Consider the following 23,844-nt stretch of genomic DNA (forward strand, 5'->3'; position numbering starts at 1 on the left):
CAGAAAAGAACAATAATGTGGAAGTTCTAGGAACTATTTTTGTAATACATCTCAAAAAGGTTCCATGCCACAGGCTCTTCTGCTTAGTAGAAAGCCTGTCCAGAAGCTAAAGGATTCTTGTGACTCTGGGACTTCTCTGCATTTTGAGTTGAACAATACAAAAGGAACCACTTGTAAGAATATCTGACATATATCTGACATATATCTCTTGATTCAATTTTAATCTGCCATCTTCCTATGACTGAAAGAAGGTAATTATGATTTCTAATGTTGGTTTTTTTTTTTTTTTTGCTTATTTGCTAAGACAGACTAGCTGAAAACATAATGGTTGTTCCAAGAAAGCAACGGTATCTTCAGGAAATCTGCTCGTTACCTGAACCATTCCCACATCTTTCCTTAACTTCTGCCACCACAAGTGTTTTAAGGTCAATGAGCTCATTAGATTTAAAAATAACCTTTAGAAGGGAATTATTTTAATTCTGTTCTATCACAGATAGATTCACAGTCCAGCTTACTTAGCAGTTTCAGCAACAGTTTAAGCATAACTGTGGGGAAAGCACAACAGAGGCCTGAGCAGACAGGAGAGTGAACTCTGCAAATCTAAATTGGTACTGGGAAAAAAGAATCATTGAACCCTATCAAAGTTACTGTTTCAACACTTTTAGACAGCCTATATTAGCTTCTATTTCAGAATTTACATCCATAATAAATTCTAATTCCACTCTGATTTCCAGTTCAAAGAATTCATATTCTGTCATTCAGATGAGAAAAAAAAAAAGTCTTCAGGTGAGAAAAATGTCTTCAGTTTACAAATTGAGCATAAATCACAATTTTAAAAACATGCTTTCATTTCCAATATTTAGATGCTGACCAAATACATAAGATTGGTCTGTATGGTTTATTTACCTGAACTAAGTAAATTAAAATATAACTATATAATTGTGTATTTAATTGTCTGACATTTTAAAAACACACATAAGTCATTGTGTCCCCCTTTAAAGTTTGCACAAAGGTGATAGCAATTCTCCTGGCCTCTAATACTCTCTTTACTTGTTCATTATAGAATCCTTTCAACTTTGCCTCCAGCAATTCACAAACTCATTTTTTCATGAGTAAATATTTAAACCAGATCTGTTTTAAAATGTCTACAGAAAGGAGATAAAAGCAAGTATTTAGATTTATAGCTAACTGGGTAATAATCAACTGCTACTAGAAAGAATTTGATCCATGTCTCAGCTTTAACATAAGCCTGTAGTCCAGGTAGGGGGCTGTGAGCCTTTGTGCCCTTATGGTAATGTTCTTAAGCAAACAAAAGATTGCCACACACCTTGGAGGACAATTAATTCATTGAAACGGGACATTTAAACTTTTCCTTTTCATCTGTAATGTAAGAGCTAGCTGCACTAATATTTGACTTTCAGTTTCACAGTGGAAAGAGAGAAGGATAAGAAAAGCAGAGAATTAGAACTTAGTTCTCTGATCATTGAGAGCTTGTCCCACTCAATTAATGGTCTGTCTCCACTTAGCTTCAAGTAATGCAGTCTTAACTATCAAAATACATCCATTATTGGAATAGACAACTAACATTTTCAGTATTACATGTAAAATGTTCCACACATTATTTATGTACACTTACAGAATCATGGTTTTTACTCGGATCTAAATTTCCCCCTATTTGATGCTAGAACTCAAAAGTACTTCATTTAGCAACTGTTGTAGGAAAAACTTCCTAGGCTTCTTGAGGAAGGCATATACACTTTCCAAAACTGAGGCAGCTGCTGTTAGTACCTGAAGAATCAACACACAAATTCTGAACAAAAGCCTTCTGAAAACCAGAGCAACATATGGCAACTGTACTTCATGTAGGATTTCTGTTATTTAGGATTTTAATGGGCGGTTACTATGCAAATAACAAACATTTTAATGATTTCAAACCTTTTATTATTGCTTCTGTAAAAGCTAGGAATACTTGCCAATTCTCACAACTTTGCTGTTACCACTTCTGTCATTTAGCCAAAGGTGGTGTGACAGCCATGAGAGTAGGGAATGAAAATGTCTCTAATCTGGATTTACCACTGTAGCTTGTGCCAGAGAAAATGCTCTTTTCCACGGGGTTGCCTGTTGTCCATTTAAAATGAGTAATAGCTTCCTAATGGTTCAATTTAGGATCCAAGCTCAGGCTCAATTACAAAAGCCAAATCACTATAAACTAAACAAGCTGAGTTATTTCAGAAGACTTGGCAACTGTTCTTTCATCACCTTTTCAAAATAATAACTTGTGACTTTGAAAAATATGAAATACACAAGTTGCTAACTACAGTCAAAGCCGAATGATAAGGGAGATAATTTCCTCTTCCCTGTCTTTGATTATGCTAGAGAACAGAATTCATCTTTGAAGAGCACACTTTCTTAGAAGGGAACAAACAAGAAAAGAGAAAAAAAACATAAAATGAATTTATGAATTAGAGATCCTCCATTAGAATAACATTGTTCCACTTTACATTTCACTTTTTTTTTCAGATAAAAAAAGATTAAAAACAGATGAAGGGGATAATACTGAATTTGCCCAGTTGAAGGAATTAAAATACATACATATATGAAATGCCCTGTCTATACTCTGTCTAGAAATAACTTCTGCAACTCATTGAATTTGAGTGATTTACATCAGTAAGTCGAGATCAGCATTTCATTCTTGGCATCAAACCTGACAGTGTTTGATATGAAGAACATTCTTTCTAAACACTTTAAGATACTGTCTAGACTACAAAAATAGTTGAACATTTTTGAATTTACTTTCTAGGCTTATGTTATACATGGGCATGAGTTACTGCTGCAAACATTAGAACTTATTTGACTTATTCTCTGATTTACAGGCTTTGAGTGTTGCAGTCCTTAAAAGTTTTCAAAGATGTGGAAAATGTTTGAAAATCTGGTTTTACAACTTTATTACCCAAAAGGCAAAAAACTAGGATGGAAACAACAGAGGAAAGTTCGGTTTACTTGAAAAAAGACTATTTAGGCAATATATGAAATGATGAAGAAGAAGAATTATTAAATTGAAGTTAATGCAATAGGAAACTATTGAAAAGTATGGGTTTAATCCACAATAGTATACTCTTGGTTCTATTTTAATTTTACACAATTAAAAAAAAAGAAAGGATATTTATAAGAGACTGTATTTATTAAAGTAGCATAAAGTATTTCAGGACCCTGACAATTTATTCTTTCGATAAACAAATGTTCCAATTTGAACTAGGGGGAAAAAAACTCCTAAAACATAACTTCACCGTTACAGAAACAAACAAGTAACCCCAAGATTTTCCACATAATTATTTTGAATCACATGCATTTTTTTATTTTATAAAGTAGACAGCAATAAACACAAAAAGAATAGTTCACTCTTTTCATTGAATTAAAAACACGATGCTATGTAGACCACCAACAGTCTTGGAAGAAGTGGTAACAAGGCTTCTGCTACAGAATAAAGAGGTTCTCTCATTTTGAAGAGATACTAATTCTCTCATTGGCAAAAAACAAATAGACAAACCAATTACTTACTTCCTTTTAACAGTATACAAGAATATAAAGTTATTATCTATATTGTTCTCTCACTGTAACCATAGTATAAAAGTTATTTTTAAACGTATCAACAAATGCCTTTTTGGGTGTCAGGAAAGGATACTACCCTACCTGATAGTTGTCAGAGGGTCTAGGAAGATTGCTTTTCTTTTGGCATTAACACAGAAATTAAAAAATTATAAGACAAGATCAGAAGTGGAATCAAGACTCCCTGACCATGTGGTGTGACAGGAATGTTGATCAGCATTGGACTGGCTATTTGTGGGAACTTCTCAATGATAGTACTGGACTGCTGAAATGTATGAACAAAATATTTTACTAACAAGAAAATGAATTTTAAAAAGAGTTTGTGACTGTGACTGTCTTTTTTTTTTTTTTTTGCCAGGCTTTAAATTTAAAAGAGAAAACAGCCAAACCAGCACTTACAGTGAGGCTCATAGGGAGGAGGAGGATCACCACAAGGAACACATTCCATGTCTTGAAAGCCTCCAAGTTTAGTCTTCCTATAAAATCTAGAAGATAGCAGAATGTGAAAAATAGTTAATTGAAACAAGTTATTATTCCTCACAAAATAATTCAGGTGTTTTAACAAAATCTTCTATAATTGCAAGTTTTGTCAATCTGAGTCTCAATGCAAACAATCAAGAAACAGAAGAAAATAAAAGTAAACAAAAGTACAGTAGCTATTAATTAGTAGGACAAGACAGATTGAAAATAAATAGGAGGAAAACATCTAGATCTGTTAGTCCAAATGCATGGTCACTATAATCTTATATTCACAGAAGAAAAACAGTTCTGGAGATTTTGGACAGAAATCAATATCCCATTTTCCACACAGATCACAGCATACATTAATGACAAGCATTAAGAACTTACCTTATGCAAGCTTAGTTACATGTCTAAAAACTAAAAGTGAAGTGATTGATCTATATATTACAAGATAATTATCATCTCTAAAAACATATAACAGGCTGGATATCAGTGACATTTTATTTAAAGACCCTTCAAGAACTTTATTACTGACCTAATGTTTGAATATCATACTGACTACAGTGACTGGCAAAACCCTACATTCCCAATCAGGGAACAAGAGTAGCACCAAAGAAAAAGCAGAACTTTATAATGCTATATTTCAAATTTTAATGTATGACATCCTCTAAAGAACTTACCTACAGCTCCTAATCAAATAGGTCTGTCTGTCTTTCAACCATTCATTAGAAGTAAGACAGAATCATCAGCAGTGGCCTGTTCAAGATGAGTACATGACCATTTTCATGTAGTGGTAGTGACACATTAAATAAAAGGTGCCAACTCTACTGATGTTATATTCCTAACACTGCAAATGCCATAAAGTATGAAGCTTTTATCAGCTAATGCAAACAGCTTTCCAACTGCTCAAGAAACTCCCACTTTATCAATGTGAACAGAAACAGATCCACAGGCTGCAAGACTGAAGGGGTCACTGTGATCATTTACTCTGAACAAAATGTGTTAATATTTGTTTCTAGGTTACATGCTCACTGTAGTATTTGGAAGCTGAACAACAGAGAATGGCACGTTGGAAATCCATGCGAAACAGAAATAAAGAAGACTGCTAAGAGGTAAAACATCAGTTAAACTATTTGGTTAACCTAGCTGTACCCTCCATTTGTTTGGGCAGCATCTAAACTGAAGGACAGGTATGAGTGGTGGTGTGTTTTAAAGTTCTGTGACTCAAAATATCCAAGCCAGGGGTCCCATGACTACCCTTGCCACGGCCATGACTCCCTCCCTCCTTCCTTCTGTTTCCAGCTTTGCTGCCAGAAAAAACTCAGGTTGTGGAAGCAGCTCTCATTTTAAAACATACTCAACACACCTATCTAGGAGGCATTCTTGACTGGAATACTGAGAAGCATTCCCATGTCCTCCAGCTTAGCTTTACCTTTAATTCATGTCCTAATGTGGCTTCTCTTTTAATCCTTTCTCATCTTCCAAAATTCAGCTTATATTGTTTACAGAAGAAGAAAATCTTCTCCTTGCTGACAACCAAGTGAGTCCTGCAATAATTATATATTAATATGCTAGAGGAGCATAAATCAATGTACCGTGTGGCTGCAAGTAGTATCAAAAGTGGTTGTGAGTAACATCTATAATGCCTGGGGCTGCACCCTCTTCTATAGTGACTTAAGCTAAGATTAGCTACCAAACCTGTACTAAGTGCTTTTAAATGAAGAGGTTTCATCTCTAGCTTGAGAAGGAGTAATGGCAGAAGCTTCAACAGTGTTCAGGTATTTGATAGTTGGCATTAAAAAAAATAAAATCTATACAAATAAAATAGAACAGCTGAAATATAGAAACTAAACAAATGTATGAACTTTCAAGCATGTCTGAAATATATACTCTGACAACAAAAAGACTGTTACAGTTTCAAATCAGTTCTCATACACTATTACTATCAGTTAAATTACTAGTTCAAAAAAGCAACAAAAATGTCTTTTTACAAATTCATGGCAGGTGTTTATAATATCAGAACTTGGCAACAATGGAAAGAATAGCCTTTTAGAGATCTCAGGATTTAATAGTACAAACAGAGAAAATTAGTAACAGAATTTTGGGATGACAGGACAACAAATGAAGCACAGCTCTTGATTTATAACAGCAGTTTCAGCAAACAATTCTTTCAGATTAATTTATGATTTTCAGCTAGGATCATGCTTTATAAATTTTGAAGAAAAGAAAGGTGAAAGAAATTTCAGAAAGTAAACCACAGTCACTGCTTCACTGCTTTTGGCCTAAGAATCTATGTGCATGAGAATTATTAGGCATTGACTTAAGGAGGGAAAAAATGCAAGCAAATAATGTGATAATTTTTCAAGAAGGTAGCAGTGTATGTTTTCAAATGTTTACATGTTTATAACAATGAACTAAATCACCAGTAACACTGTTGAAGGTATTTTGCTCAGGTGCTGTACAGACAATACTCTCACAGACCAAGCAGGTAATTATCAAACCATTTTTGTAGATAACTATTCCTGCAATTCAGAAATTATGTGCTCAGATAATACAGTAAAGCCAAGATTAGAACATAGGACCTTCATACACACACAAAGGGTACCAACATTTATCCAGAAAACATGAACAAGCAATTTTAATGTAAATCAGGTTAGAATCAAGTCTCATCTTCAGAAATGGTCTTACCCTGGTAAACAGTCCCCACATAGTGCATTGCTGGTGGCAGAACAGTTGGCCTTCTGAAACCTGTTAACCAAGGCACAATCCAGACAAGGCTTGCACTTCTGAAAGCCCCAGTCTTCCTTGAATCTGTTTGGCCTGCATGTCATGCACTGTGCATCCTCCCCGTATCCAAAGCCGCATTCCTGCAGGGATTAACAAGCAACAGCAAGCTATTCAGTCACTGAAAGTGTGAACAAGAGGAGAATGCTGGGATAAAATGAAGACCTGGTGTAATTATTACTGAGAGTAGGCCTTTCTCGAGACAAAAGCCAGCCTTTCAGCAAGTTCAAATGTGTCTTCCACTGCTAATAATCTCCCTTACTTCTATAAGTAATACTTAGTCATCCACTTTATTCATGAAACCACTGTGTATTTGAATGATAAAGGGCTTCAAGGACTCCCACAGTTTCATTATTACTAGCTTATGGTAGAATTATTGAGCTGTCTGTTTTTTAATTAGGTCAGTCATGTGAAAGCGAAGAAACTGGGACAAGTGAAGTATGAAGGCACTCGCTCAGTTACAAAAACAGCAAAGAAGCACTTTGATATTAAGGTTCATAGCTAAGGTGAACAAAGTTAATTGCCAAAGAGAGTGCACTGATCTTCAAAAGCTTAGGACTTCTGTTACCAAATAAACCAGAGCTGGTTAATGACCATCAGCTAGGCACAAACTGTTGCTTAGCCAATAAGAATCTCAAAAACTCAATCCACTACAGCTCTCACAGTTCTCAAACTGTCAGAAAAGTTTAATAGATCTGCAGATCACAGGGGGCACAATATTTTACTATACAAGTAATGTTATTATAGTTGGTTATTTCTGCCAAATTTAGCAGTTTAAAGGCATTATTTCAATTCATTTGCAAAAGGGCACCTAATACAATGGACAAGCTGCAAAGATAAACACTGACCCATATGTAAAATTTTGGGGACTGAATCCTATGAATTCATTACCAAGAACTATCAATCAACTTCTTAGGAGTTATCAAGTTACTGGGAGCTGCTATTCCCTCTTATCATCCAAATATCCTATCAATTTTGCTTGGTACTTTGAAGTTTGCTTTGATGCATTAGTGATACACCACAAAACTGCAAGGGGAACACAACAAGTTGCCAGAAAGAATTAATTAGGAAAGGCACAATATGGGGACCTTGCTCTCCAGTATGTATTTTCAGTGGAAGAACAGGGCATCTTCCCAGTGGGAAAGCTGCAGGAAATCTTCAACTAGGGCAACTTCAGAGGAGGTTTCCACCAGTTTGATGCATATAAGCATGCATGTGTGTGATGCATATAAAAAACTTTTTCCAAAGCCACCAACCTAACCAAATCTGCTGCAAAAAAAAAGCTTTTAAACTTTAGAAACACTCAGATTCTCCAAGATCAAACACACTTGGATCCTCCAAGGCTTTGTGCTGAGAAAGCATCTATGGGAGGAGCTCTGTGATCAAGCTGGCCAATAGGCCTCTAAGCTGAAATGATAAAGTAACAATAAAAACTTCAGAAGCATTTTACAGGACATTCTAAGAATTTTTAATTTTTCCTTTATGTTAAGAATAAACTTTACTCTCCTCTGAAGAACAGCCCTGAAGTATGCAGAAAATGAACAATTTATGAAAGCAACTACAAAAAGATAGTAAAAATAGAACCACAAACTTAGTCAACAATTTTTAGTTTTTGTTTTGCTTTCTTTTAGCTAAAATGTAGCTTATTACTACTGAATTTTTTTCAGATCAAGGAGCAGACAGGTAAATCGTTGCAGTTACTAACAAAACCAAACATCCTACAGTTTCATGCACTGTACAGCACGGTCCTCCTGTGATATACTGGGACCATATTAAAGCTGGTAGGCAAAAAGTTTAAAAAATATATAAAAACATTTATTTTCTTTTTTTTACTTACTTCAGATATAGAACATTTTACACAATTTTATTTCAAATTGACAAGTTTCTACTAGGAATCAATGCCAAAGCCATGTCAGTTTTAGCTGTATCTTCCTGTGCTAATTTTTACACTCCATTTCATTTATGTAATTGTAAGACTGTATACAAAGCTACATGATTACCACTAGGGACTGGAACCAGACAAACTTGTGTTAGATTTTGTGCTCCCTAAGTCTAAATAAACTTTTTCATTGAATATCATTAATCTTTAACACACTCTTTCTAAATACCTACTCTTTCTAGTTAGCTTATCCAAACAGTAGCATTATGGAATATATTATACCACTCAGTTAAACCATTTACATTTTGATCTTTTGATAAATCACTTGGAATCAGTCCCTCCCAAGTCCTATCAAACTTTCAAATATAAGGCTTGAATTGACTTAATTATAAGTTTTCCTTTCCAGACTACCTTTGAAGCTTTGGATCAAAAAACAAGCAGGAAACAGAAGTTAGAATTAAATGCTTTCACTTACTGGCCCAAACTACCAAAGCTGAATAAATTGCTTCTAGATCAGATCTGCTTTGCTATAGCAGGATGTATGGACACATCCTAGTGATCCTTTGCATCATGGAATGGTTTACTTTAGAGCTATAAAAATGGTGGATGCAACGTAAAGAAATTTTCTGCCCCAGGAATTTACAGTTTCCCGTGTTTTCAAAGATGGTTTCTAAGTCCTTCTTAGCCAGAAATTCCACAGATACCAATTCATAACAACTAAAACTTTATGTATGTGATTTTTTTGTTCACATAATATTTGAGGTAGTTAACTGCCTGGCAGGTGCAAATAAGTATTTAAGCTTGTAAACCAGGCAGAACTTCAAAAAGATCTGTACTCATAATTAACCACATTCCCCAAACTGAAGGATATGATTTAGATGATGGATTCAAACCCTTTGAAATCTTGGACTTTATAATTTAGCAGTCCAGCAAAGATACAAACAATTGACTGTTCATTTTTTATCAGTGCATGTGCAAAACTGATGTGCACCAGTTTTCTCTGTGCTCTATTTACAAAGCTGTCAAGTTATATGGCTGATGAGATCTGAATAGTTCCCAACTCCCCCTCACCCTCTCCATCCTCCCACTCTTAACTTTAAAAGAGAGCTCATCTCCTGTGGCATTTGACCTTAGGACTGCAGAAAAGAGAAATAAAATTTGTAATAGCAATCAGCTAGATTTCAAAAAAAAACATTTTTTATTTTTGTGCCAGAAAAAAAATAGCAAAAATAAATGCTGCCTTTATTTTTTGCTGTTGCAAAGCTTTCTGTGAAGAACACTTAGCACAGTCCTCCCTTTCTACTTTCCCTTTTCAATGAATGAAAATTTTCTCTCTCAAAGATACACAGTACAAGCCCTTAAACTCAAACACTCCTTTAGAAAACTGAATTCAAGTTAATTACAAAAAAAAAATCTTCAAAATTCAAATGCACCTCAACTTTCTTGATATCTATACAGCTTTCACTACCACAGTAATGTGCCATCTCTTCACCTATAACTTAGGTATCTCCAGAAGAACTCTGTTCAAGAAGTGTTTCACTGAGGTATTAAGTGGGGTGACTGGTCAAGCCTGCCTAGGAATCTGCAGCAAACTAGTTAACCAAACTAATAATTTTGTTTCTAGCTAAAAATCTTAAAAGCACAGAACAATGCAGACACCTCTTCAAGAACTACCAGGCCACTGTTAAAGTTTTCTTTTACTATGTACTACCCAAACATTGATCCAGACAGAACGACTATAAAGGGTACTGGAGTTAAGTGGTATGGTTTTTCCCTAAAAGTTGAATCCAATACAGACAGTAAATGAAGAGTAAATTAGATTTTAAACATTATTTCAATTAAAATAACCTCAAATTTCATTTAGAAAATGCTTTCAGGCATCATTAAGATCATAATCTGCAAGTATATTTTAGAATTGTTTCTAGTTCCACTGATTATCCATAAACTATGTAAATCCCTAGACAGCACAGCCAAAGCAGTTCCACTTATGCCATGATGATTACAAGAATACTTGGTATTCTCAAGAAAAAGTCTACCAGGCATTAAGACACTCAATTGGTGTTGGGTCATATAACAGGCTGCGGCACTACACTGGTGCTGGGAAATGAAGCTTTTCCTAATACTTTTGAGTGCATGGCCTTTCTAAATAGCACACAGTTTTAGCTTCCTAAAGTACCTCAGGCTGTGGGTCAGCCTCATCTAGAATCCAATAATGAGCTGAATCTATCAGCAGAAGTCTCTGAGCAGGACAGGCTGTAACAGCATGCTGCAAACATCGGGTTTAGCTGCTGTGTCAAAGTGCACAGCTAGGGTCAGAAAAGTTTCATTCTCACTGAAGATGATTTGCCATGCCTACATGCAGCTGCTCCAGTTTCCAGAAACACATGCTGGCCTCTCCTGAGCTGAGATCTGGCAGGCTTCCTCACAAGCAGCTCTCTTGCTTTGAAAATTTAAGTGACTGCAAACATGGCAGCAGCTGCTCTCGGTGGCTTCACAGTGACAGCACGTCAGCGGCAGCACAGCATGCTGATGTTCTTGTGTCAGGACTGTCACATCCAGGGGAAGCTTCAAACAGTACCTGCCTGTTTAATTCACAATTCCTTTTTCTGAGACAACGTGGAAGTCTTCTCTTTCCTCATCACACACCTGGTACAAGGAAGCAAGCTGTGACACACAGCCCCACCTCAGCAACCATCAAGCTGACTCTGTCCCACCAGCTGTCTCTCAGTGACACTATTTATCATGGATTACTTGATGGCTCTGCTGGCTTCAGGCACTCTCCCTTTTACCTCTTGGCTTCTATTCCTTCCTTGACATATATTGTCCTCAGTGCACTGGCTCAGCTGATAACTTTAAAAAATGGTGGTGAAAGGACTGGAAGGACTTCAATTCTGTACTTGAACATCTTTAAGAAAATGGCTGAAACATGAACTATGTCTTTTTTTCTGCATTAATTGTGATTTGTATAAATTTCAATAGTATATAAGGCTTGATTTATTTCAGAAACATATATAAGATAGGATGAAATGCTGTTACTATCAAGCCAAACCAATGACTATTCAGCCACTGGTAAACTGAAGCCACTTAAAGAATAAAAGGTATTAAATTATATGTGCTTAACTATGTGATGCTTTGCTGTCTACTAAATGAATGAGAAATGCAATAATGCTGAACCACATGAAGCAAACTCTTCCTTCTGAATCAACACAACCATTTCAGTCTCCCACCCCAGAAGAAAGCACTGCTTAACAAAAAAAGAAAAAAAACCTGAAAAACCTAACAAAAACCCCCAAACAGAAAAACAACATGAAACAAAGACTGCCCACACTGAAAAGTAAGCTAATTCAGTGATTCAACGGCTTCACAAACATTACCAAAGACATGTTTATGAGAAGAAAAGGCTATACAGAGATTTTTTTTAAATTAACAAATAGAAGCAAAAAAGCATGGGAAGCAGCTTTCACTCTCTTCCCCATCAATTCTATTGATACAAGAATAAAGCTTCCTTTCTTCTGATGGCAATACGTTAAAAGTACTTAATAAAAATACAATTAACATAAGTGATCAATGGATTTTAGTTCTAAGCTAATGTAACATTGCAGCATTGTTGTTAGAACAGCATATAGGCAATCAGAAAGGAAAAGCTGTGGGTGGTACTATTACTTTCTTACTTGAAGGAAGAAAAATTACTTTAAAAACATTTTTGAAATAGAGATCCCCATTAAACTGTGACAGCAAAAGCTGAAAAGAATGGTCTAGATTCAGAATTAGTTACTTGAAATAAGGCTGTTTTTTTGCTGGTTTTGTTTTGTTTCATGCTATCAAGGGTGTCTGAAGTTGCTTACCTATACAGGAAGGTCAATCCAATAGACTGAGCATTGGTTTGCAACCAAAATTAAAAGACTCACCATTGAATCATAGAACAGACAGGTTAGAAGGAACCTTGAAAGAAGGTTCCTTCTGAAGCAAACGTTCATGGGTCAGGGACCTGAGCTGATCTGAGATGATCTAGCACCCTGTCCAGTTGCATCCCAAAAGCTCCCAGTGATGGGGACTCTAGGGAGATTGTTTCAGTGAATGAATGTTCTCACTATAAATAAGAAATTCTCCTGGTACAATTTGTGCCCATCACCCTTTGTCTTGTCTATATGTGCCTTGTGAAGAAAAAGCTTCTGTTACACACTATGGCCTCTGTCTACTCTGTTCTACCAAAATATTCCTGCATTACCATGGGCAAGTTGATTTATGTTAGTGTCTCATGTATAAATTGAGAAAGAGCAACAGAATTTCCCTCATTTAGAAAGGTGAAATGCTCATAGAGTACAGCAACAAAGACAGATATATCTAACTGAAGTTGTAAAAATAAGTATACATACACACATGCAGTCTGTACAGCTGGGTTTTTGCCCTGTATTTCTGTAAAGTCACGACAAGAAAGAAAACTACATATTTAGATTGTAATGGAGATAAAGTAATTTCTCATACACAAGGTGAGAAAAGCTGGGCTTTTGCATTCAACATATCAGCTGGGCCGATATGTTTTGTTACAAATATAAAAATGAAACCTGTCTGTCAATTGCTTAAAACACTCAGGGGGAACTGAACCAAAAACCCCACCACTAACATGGCATTTTACTATACACTTAGACACAGAATCATGCTCACACATCCAGAAGTATATCTAGTTTTATCCGGGAGCACTAAATATTTAACAGGAAAACTGCCATATGTGTTAACTGACATAAGTGTTAAGAAACTGTTATTAAACTGTAGCATTATTATATAATTGTTTTATCATATGTAAAAAAAACAAGCAAACAAAACTTCTCCTGAGCTGCAAGTTACTTCAAGTGTATCATTAAAGGTGTCTTCCCTTTGCATTTTGACCTTTGACTTTACATATTTGTTGCTTCAAGCTGTAGTTCTACATGATTACTTTCAACCACATTTCAGTTACAGCCACAGCATCACATCCTTCACTATGATTCACAGAGAATTGTACCTCTATTTATAAAGGAAATCATGATTCCAATCATTTAGGTTTGAAGAAAATCTGAGATTTCATTTCCAGTATAAAAGAAAAATATTTTTGAAAGCCTATTACTGTCTGTGACAAGTAATTGCTTACATAGTGAAATTAACCAAGCATTCCTATTTTCAAAACCACCAAACTAGTCCTAGAAGAATCAGGACTGTAAACATAAAAACTTATCAGTTTTGTAAACAGTCTGTCAACTAACAGACTGTAAACAAAAATAGATGAAGCAAATCCATAACTTCAATAGTGTACTACTGCAAACTATAATCTTGTTGTTTTAGTTTAGCCGTTCTTTATTAAATTGAGTGTAATTACTGAGGGTCTGAGTTTTTAGGCTTTTGGGTTTTGTTTGCCAACTAGATAAGTATATTATCTAACTATATAAATGCACATAGTATATACTGGCCCATTGTTACCAAGTGACATATTTACAAGTGCCTTTATAAATTAAAACACCCCCCAGAACACCTCAAATTTAAGGCCAATCTGAAAAAATCCAAACTAAACCACATCCATGTCATAAGTCATGTCTAAATCTCTGCTTTAAGAGCATTGCTTGTATGACTAAACCTTAACTAATGCTGCCCAACATACAAAGGGATTCCCACTAAAGTGTGAAACTAAGTATTTCTGTTAATGCACTGAACAATCACCACAGGGGGTCAAGAGATAGAGAAAAGGTGTCACTCAATTTCAGTAAATCCCTTCAAATCTCACACAAGCCACAATACTTAATGTGTGGTTTTTTTCAGAGCTGAACATAATAGGAACTACAGAGCCATAAACTGAAACTGAACTTTTCTTTTTCCCCCTGAAGTTTGAACACACATACACACCAAACTTAGTAACGGTTCATGTTAAAAAATTTTCAAAAGAAACATTTCAAATTCCCTTAAACACCCTAAATTCCACCTTCAGCATCCTTTTTACACTCTCAGTAGAAGTACAAGACAGAGTCTGGCCTACTGCATGCAAATGGAATGCTCTTTATGGCCCCACCTCCCAGGTGTGGCTCTGACTGCACAGTTATGTCAGGGTCACAGCTTCACACTCCGGCAATGGACAAGATGTGGGTTTAGAGCTGGACTCTGAAGAAAGGGTTTTACACATGCATGAGTCTTGGTAGGTCTACTCACCTTTCTGACACCCCCCTGCACTCTTCTTTGCCTTACCATCCTCAGGTCTCTGGCAGGACACTCTTGCTCCCTCAAGACATCCAGTCTCCCAAGACACATAACCCATTTTGTTGCCTCCTTCACCTCCAGTAATGAATACCAAACATATTCCTCCCTTTCAGCTATGTTTTCCTTCATTGTTCTCTATCCCTGCTCATGCACAGCACCTACTTTCTCTGAACTGAAAACAACTAAGATCCCCCTCGTGACTTGCATTCAGACTTGGAATTTTGTTGAAAATTTTGCCAAGTGAACTTTCTATTCTACTGAGTCCCAGCCTGTAATCACAACCAGCATTCATCTCCATTGATTCATTTCCACTGTCCTCAAATCCTAGTAATTCAAAAACTTTTATGGGGATTTGCTTTTGGAAGAACTGCAATTGTTATAAAAGCAAAATGCAATAGCCTAAGATTCACAATAGTATTTCCTTCTCCATGAAATCAAAAAAACTTCCTATGTGCTTTCTAAATATTATCATGTATTTTTCTGCCCTCAACTTTTTCAATTACTTTACATGGCATTAAGATTAGAATTAGGTTTATAGTATTTTTAATGAATTGTAAAACGAAGAAATTGTTCAAGCCTGACTCGAATCTGGCTTCCTAAAGTGCTCCAACCATAGACCTAGTGAAAACAGAACAATCACCTATTTCCCTCCTGTTCTAAGGAAATATATTAGCTCTCATTTGAATCTTAATCTGTATTTATTTGTGTATGACCCATTCTGTTAAGACAAAAAAGTCATATATAAAATAGTTAAACTTTGTCACCCAAAATCCAGAACCAATTGTGAATGCCAGCACTGTAAAAATTAAACCCCTCCATGTTAGCACTTGGTACCAAGCACTGGTTTGAAATTAATTTTTCACATTCTCTTCTACAGAGTAAGGTTATGCAGTCTTAACTCCCTGTAGTTTTTTACCCCTTTGTAGTTTTTCCCCTCCTTTGTTGTTACCTTTAAAACAATAATTCGAGAGCCCATCCAGATGGTACTGCCTACTTTATTAGTGGCATCATCATTTTCTGAACTGAGCATTTTATAAAAAATGAAACAGATAACATGGTTCTTGAACAACTGCAGAAGGCTCAAATGCCAAAAGCGTACATATTTTCATGCAAGTACAGATATCCATCATTTTAGATCAAATACATAAATGCACTTATCAGAAATAAATTCAAGAAAGCATGATTTCCTTACCTTTGAGAGTTCCATTCCAGGACCACATTGTTTGCAGAGGACACAGTTTCCAGTCTGGTCCCTAAATTCTTGCTCTCTGCAGTCTCCAGTCTCACAAATTACCTTACTTAGCTAAAACACGCAAAACAACAACAAAACAAAACAAAAAAAAAAAAGTAAATTCATCAAAATATATTAAATTTGAAATTTGAGAAATAAATCCATGTTTTGATCTTAAAAATAACTTTCTGAATTGTTAATTACCCTTAGTTCTACAGCAAGCCAGAGTTAAGTACACTGAGCAGGCAAGGTAATTGTGTGCTGTGCTACAATCTGTCCATAAACTGAATACTCCAAGCACCTAAACTATGTACAGCACAATGGAGTAAGAGATGGCCACCTCTGAAGTGAAGCAGCATCACCTCCACAGCACTATATTCACTTTATATTTTCTGTTCTAGTCCACTCCTTCATCCATGAAGAGGCTCACAAGGTAAAATTTTATAATTGTGTATGAGGAGCAGCCAGAAATTCTATGAATCAGTGGACAAAGCTTAAGCTCACATCAATAAAATGTGTAAGCATTGTCTGCATGCAGCATTTGAAGACTTTTAGTGTTAGCAGTAATGTGTAAAACAAAAGACACAGTTTCTGTGCTCAGTACAATTTTTGCAACATGGGGGAAAAATATTAAGCTTTAACTTACCAAATATGCTAGTAAAATGACAAGCACTTTCAGTTTATGATCTCTTTGTAATCCTTTAGCATCCATTTCTTGTGATTAAACCTTTCTCGCTAGAAAAATATAAAAAAGAAAAAAAAATATTATATTTACATTGCTTAAATTGCAGAAGTCACATGTCCATCATACTTCATGATACTTGGCACGTCAAAATACAATCTGTCAATGCCAATAACATTTTCAAATGGATTTCTGGAAGCTGCTAAACAACAAACATATGCTTTAAAAATCATATTCCTTTTGAAGACAAGACAATAAACACAAAGTTTCTCTAGTTTTAAATCTCAAAAGAAGAGAGTCTTAACTGGCTATCAGTCCAGATTACAGAAGTTCAGCATTTATTAATCTAACATCCCTAACATACGTTTCTTGCTTGTAAAACACTCAACTAAGTATGTGATCAACAGACAAAAATAAATTTCTTCAAATACACCATGTTGTTTTTATCATTTAAGAGTAGAGACTGACAAAGGAAAGGATGGAACCCAAAACAAAAGGAAAATACCAGAGAAAAATATTAAGAATAGTCACAAAATACTTTCCAACATGGAACTACTGCAAGCATAATATGCTCTCAAAAATATACAACCAGAATGAACAAAAACTATAATTAACACACAATTCCACATTTTCCTGCATGAATACCCTAGTTAACAAATTCTAATCAATAAGAAGAAAGTATACTTCAGTGTCACTATTGATATTTTTTAAGAGAAGCTGTATCTTGAAGTGTAAAAAGAGCAAAAGTCTACTAGAAAGAACAGAGCAGGCAGAGATGTGTCAGACAGCACTCCACAGGAAAGCCAAGATGACATTTCTATGGTTATTTCTCACTTAAGTGATGGCAATGGTCTATGGGCCAATGACAATTACCAGATTAAATGCATGTCAGCACAGGTACTTTCAAGGAATACGAATACATACAGATATAGTATTTGACATAGGTTTCTTTTTTAAGTCTGCGGGAAAAAAATTAAGGCAAGAAACATTAAATGGAAAAATCTCAGAAAAAATTCTGGATGACCAAAACACAACTTCATGTAAAAAGCACTGTAGGACAACTGGAAAAATGAAAAAGGAAGGTCAACAAATTTTAAAAGTTCTGAAGTCATGAGAAGCTGACAATTTTAATGCTGAAAACAAAATAGGTATGCATGAACAAAACAATTTCTAGTAGTAGCAAAGAGCAAATGGTGGACAGAGACAGTAAAAAGACTGTTAAGGGAACTCAGAAATTTCAAGAAACGTTTCTCATCTGTTTTTAGAAACACAGAAAATAGGTAAATACACACACCATACATTATATCATGTACTGGCCAACAAGTAACCAAATATCTTTTAAGTAAAACCAGATTAGATAAGAGAGAAATTGTGACACTTTGCACCTCAGTAACCTTGAAATAAGTATCAAGTCTTAATTTTGATCCTGTTCAATTTTGCTGTTCATTCCCTTTGGAATGCTACAGAAATTCAAGGGTAATATATGAAGAAATGAAAAAATAACTTAGAATCATCATACAATAAACAACTCTACACTGCATTACAGAAAAGCAGTCCTGTAAAACAAGCTTGACTTCACTTGATTCAGAGAAGACAAGACAGAAAAGCTAAAAGTCTAAGAGTTAAATTAAAGAAACTGGTTAAATACTGATCCAAAGAATCATGTTGAAATTAATGGGACTTGGCAGAAAAATCCCCATTAACTTTTTTATTTCACATAATTCTGTTTAGTGGAAAAATAAATACTTCATGTGCTTTCTTAATTGCTATAGGACTTCAAACTTTACAGAAGTGTGAAAGGGAAATAAAGTTGTAAACATAATTGAATTTCTTAGATTTGAATGACAAGTGATTACTCCAAGTCATATGATTCCTTAATAATTAAAAAATAGCTAAATCATAATACAGTTCTAATGCTATTATGATCATCTATAGAATACTACCAAAACTTCAAAACCAGGATTCTTCCTAAGGTTAAAAGTAAGTTTCATTTTAAGTTTCAATATTTACTTTTGCTTCTGAAAGTAGATGTGTAAGGTATCAAAAAGAAACTGACAATTGTAATAATTGTGTATTTTTGTGTCAAGTTTCACATTGAATTTTCAATACAAAAAATACTGCTGAGCTGTAACAAGACTAATGATCTAAAATATGGAGCTGTAACATAATCTATGAGACCTACTTTTTCTGTGCAAGCTGCCTGAAGCACAGAAAAAATAAAGCAAATTAAGAACAGCCCAATTAACTGCCCTGCAGACTAATTATCTACAATAAAACTATATTAGCTTAATGTAATCCAGGTATATTATACCTTTTCTCTAATACACAATAACTTGAAGATTTAATATTGTTAAAAACCAGTATATATACAACTTATCAATACTGAAACAAAGCTAATTACATATTTTCATCTTTTAGGATTCTGGAGTCACAATGGAATAAAAATGAAATGCCAGTACAGAACAAAAAGCAATATTAAAAATCTTGCTGGTCATGCTGAATCTTGTATTTCAGTTTTGGAATTGCCCTATCTTTTATAAGATGATCTCTTATAGCAAGTATCTCAAAGACTTTTAGAACATAAAAAGCACATGGCAAACCATCCTGTACCACAATACATTTTGTACACTTAGGTGTGAAATTTGATTGCAGCTGTGAAATATTCTTTATTTAAAAGAAAAACTACTGCCCTTATAACAGTCTTGGCAAGTCCAATCACCAGGAGTTCCACAACCCAGAGTAAATTTTTAAAATCAAGCGTTTTATTACTGGCATCAAACTAGAAAGGACTTCTCCAATTTACCCTATGCTTGACTAAGGTTCAGTTTTTTGACTGATCATTACAAGTTTCATGAGATTTTACAGCTTTAGGCCTATAATATATCTTCTATATAATGAGTCTTCTATGATCAATAAAGACTCCAAAAGAGGCTTGCAGGTCTATGGACCTTAAACTTCAGAGCACTTCAGCAGCACCAAAACACATTTAAATAATTTCAGCAGACGTGTATGAATGCCTGTGGTATTCTATCATGCCATCATTGCATCCATTGTCACCACTCCTGCCAAAACAACACCAAAGACTCTATACTGACTAATGTGAGAGAGAAATGAGCCAGTGTACAAGAAATAACAGTTGTTAAGAGGACAAATAAAATAAGATGTTTCTTTCACGACAACATTTTGATTTAAAAAAATTGAAAGGCACCTTAATAACTCAATGTATTGAATGCAAGTCCCAAAGGAGAGAGAACTGTGTCAGCTGCATGTTTCCTGCTTCAATCTCCAGTTTGGTAAAAAGCCCTGCTTGAAAAGCAGAGACTGCAGCACTTCATAATAGGCTGCCATTGGGCAAATTTCTTCTCTTATGATATCGAGTGGCATTATACTGATGTCTGTTGGACACTAGCCATTCACCTCATGCTTTCAAGTAAGAGCTTATTAGAAGTTTTTTGCCTCTAAAACATGTGTGAGTAAACAGAGGTTCCATACCTTTAAAGACTATTTGCTCTTGTCCAGATACTGATATTAAACTGAGTTCAGTTATACTCAGTTTTATTAGAAGAAAGAAATCTGTGGACAGAGTTTTTTGAGGTCACTAAATCATTCCAAATACATCTTATTAGGTTAACAGTAATGTGCTTGCCTAAAATACTCAGGGAAAAGCAATCATTACTGGTAATGTACTGAACTCAGGATAGGGAACTTACATTAGGAAATGTAGTTGCATAATTTAAAGGTCATTTGGGGCCTACTATGCATATGTATAAAGAGGGCAATATCAAACAATAAATTAGAAACATGTAATAAATGTATTGTGGAAGTAAGAACTTCCAGCCTTTGAGGGTTATAGAACCCATGGCCCTCTAAAATTTACTCCTACATTTACCAGCTTGCTTGAATAGTAATCACCATTTTATTTCAAAGTCCATGTCAGAAAAATATGTCTTTTTTCTCTCCAAAACACTTCAAATTCCACCATGAAAGACACACCACCTCAAGAACCAAAGCAGCATGACTAAATTATGGCTGACTAGCAGGTTTCTCAGACACAGAAGCATCAAAACTTTGAAGTCAACATTATCCATCTTCTAAGGCAAACTTTAGAAATGGTAAAAACTCCCAACTTCACATTGACTTAACTTGAAGTTGTGAATTCTCAGTTAATTCACAACCAGGTCTTTGAAATTTCCCGTATTTGATTTGATATTTTTACTTGATGACCACTTTTCACACACTCTATAACACTGGCAGAGTACTCTGAGAAGTTCTGGGTGAGAAAGAGGACTGAAAATACAATCATTTTATCTTGCCAACAGAGGTCTCTGGTATCCAACAAACAGGGTCTCAGCTCCTTTCTAACCACCTACTTCCCACCCGCAGCTGTCAACTGCACGCAATAAAACAAGGAGTGGCAGATGGCTTTAGCAGAGTCAGTGCCCCAGGGGCAAGAAACAAGAGAAGGGAAAGTACTTATGCTGCTGCAATGACAAAGACAAAGCAAGGGAGCAAGTTAGGGACAAGAACTTCCACTACAGAGCTGCACATTGTTATTTCTGTCTCACAGGTCTAGGACACCTTCCCCTTACACCCTGCCCACAACCCTTGTAGTCTTCCACTTTATGAAGTAAATGAGGTCTTGTCTGATCACATTTGCTCCAACTTTTCCAAGAAATGGTCAGTTAGAGCACATTCATCACATTAAATATCACGTTGAAAAGATCTGTAATTTACAATCCTGCCACCGTGAAATGTACGACATTAGGCCGCTATGGATTTATTTCTAATTTTGTAAAGACAGAGGTAGCAGATTAAAGTTAGTTAGAACATTGCTGATGATTGAAAACACTTAGATGTATTTTAGGGGCTGAGGGAGATGAGAAGAAGACAGGGTCACAAGACACAGCCAGGAAATATTTGTGCTGCTTCTGAGTACCACAGACTTCAAGTTATGTTAATTGAAGTACTTGTCTTTACAGGAATGATGGTGATAAAGCAGTTTATCGTTTGTGTTCTTCAACATATCCAGCTTATCATTAATTAGATATTAGAGTCAAATAGTGTAACAAAGGTGCAATGTGGCAACATTTTTCCTACACATAAACAAAGCATTTTAGAGGATCAGAGCCTGTGATTCACACAAGAACTCCCACTCTCACCAAAGCTGATGAGCCTACTCACACAACATCAAAACTCCGGTGAAAAAAATGTTGCTTCTTCTGTTTAATACATCTCACCCATCTCAAGTTCTAGGAGACACTGGTTTGCTAGATGAAAGCTCAGTGTCAAGATGAATTTTTGCTTTTGTACTCAGATATGTGAATAAGTAATACATTGAGAATGCCAGTATTATATTCATACTTACACCAAAATGTACTAATAGTTCTTTTTCAAAGTAATTTTTAGGGATCATGAATTATAAAGCATTGGGCTGGTTAATATACCTTGCAATGGTGCAATACCAATATGCTACATTTATCCAGTCAGCCTTGAGCAGTTTTGGATGGCATGCAATGTCTTAAAAACCACAGACATGAGTTACTTTCATTCACACTATTTTCTTTTGCTAGGGTTGCAAGTTGTTGAAAGTGAGAAAAAGTGACTTATTGCCTCCTTAACTGACATTTTAAGCATCTTACTAGTAAACTAATAAAGAAGCTTACTTCTAGGTCTAAAAGAAACAACAACACCAACAAAAAACCAACAAACCAACCAACCAACCAAAAACAACAACAGAAAAACCCACTCCAAAAACCCAACCCTCTTCTCTTACGGTAACAAGCTCCAGGTAACACACCTAAGTAACTCGCTTTACACCTGATGGTGAAGGTGTGCTTGAAAGAGATTATGCAGTAGTTAAGAAACCTACCTACAGATTGAATCAATTTGCCATTACTTATATTAAATGCTACTGGACCACTTTATAAACTTGATAAAAGCATCCTTCTAAAGTAGTTGTAAATATAAAGGTGGTAAATAAGTATTTAGACTTTTCACAAATATCAGGTAAAGCTTTCGGTCCAAGGTCAGATTAAATAGGGACAGGAAAGGAAGTCAAACAATCAAAACCTTTTCAATAAACCGAACTGTAATTGGAGCTTTTAAACCTCTTACCAGCCAAAAGAAAAAGTGGGGAGCTCCTATTCCTCCAACTCCAGCTCTAATATTGTTTGAAGCAAACAGCAGCTTATTAATGCAGCAGACACGAGAAGCGCTTGTGAACATGAAAGCCCGGCTTTTAAGGGCTTTTTGTTCGCCGCACTCCGGGGCGTGGAGCAGCCACTCCAGGGCTGTCGAGACCGGCAGAACCCACCACCAGCCGCAGCAGCCGCGGCTCTTTGGCTGCGCCGTGCCCCGCGGACCCACCGCGTACCCACCGCGGGGGCGGCTCGGAGCGGCGGAGCCGGAGCGGCCGCGGGGATGCAGGGGCCCGGCCGAGCCCTCCCCGCGGCCCCGCCGCCCCTCAGCCTGCGCTCTCCGCGGAGCTCGCTGCCATCGCCGAGCTCGCCGCGGGCCCCAGGGGCGGGCGGCGCGGCTCGGTGCCAGGCGGGGCGGCCTCGGGGCGGCGGTGCCCGGCCAGCCCGCGGTGCCCCGGCGGAGCCGCCGCCTCCCCCGCGCCCGCCCCGCTCCGCGGCCCGGCTGCCGCACGCACCCACCTGCCACGGCCGCGCCGGCCGGCCCAGGAGCGCCCGTCCCGCAGCGCCGCCGCCGCCTGCCCTCGGCGGGCGCCCCGTCACCCCGGCAACGCCGCGCCCGCCCCGCCCCGGCCCGTCAGCTGAGCGAGGGCAGCCAATGGGCTGGATGGATGGATGGATGGATGGATGGATGGATGGATGGATGGATGGATGGATGGATGGATGGATGGATGGATGGATGGATGGATGGATGGATGGATGGATGGATGGATGGATGGATGGATGGATGGATGGATGGATGGATGGATGGATGGATGGATGGATGGATGGATGGATGGAGCTG

The 23,844-nt window shown here is 36.6% G+C and overlaps 1 protein-coding gene across 3 annotated transcripts in view; it reads right to left on the reverse strand.

Moving 5' to 3' along the window:
• The window catches only part of TNFRSF19 (TNF receptor superfamily member 19), a 57,100-nt gene that overhangs the window by 28,363 nt on the left and 4,893 nt on the right, over positions 1 to 23,844 (reverse strand). Inside the window, exons 1-5 of one of the 3 annotated variants that reach the window (XM_071434062.1) lie at positions 23,523 to 23,811; positions 16,831 to 16,919; positions 16,146 to 16,256; positions 6,757 to 6,935; positions 4,006 to 4,091 (exon numbers count right to left, since the gene is read on the reverse strand). In XM_071434062.1, the coding sequence (XP_071290163.1) occupies positions 4,006 to 4,091; positions 6,757 to 6,935; positions 16,146 to 16,256; positions 16,831 to 16,896 (442 nt within the window). In that variant the 5' untranslated portion in view covers positions 16,897 to 16,919; positions 23,523 to 23,811. Of the gene's footprint in view, positions 1 to 4,005; positions 4,092 to 6,756; positions 6,936 to 16,145; positions 16,257 to 16,830; positions 16,920 to 22,980; positions 23,189 to 23,522; positions 23,812 to 23,844 lie in introns of those variants that run through there. The other 2 variants (XM_071434063.1, XM_071434061.1) reach the window with 2 other exon arrangements.

This window comes from Agelaius tricolor, unplaced genomic scaffold (assembly GCF_023055355.1).
Source record: "Agelaius tricolor isolate 1412-34295 unplaced genomic scaffold, bAgeTri1.0.p SCAF_9, whole genome shotgun sequence".
NCBI lineage: Eukaryota > Metazoa > Chordata > Aves > Passeriformes > Icteridae > Agelaius > Agelaius tricolor.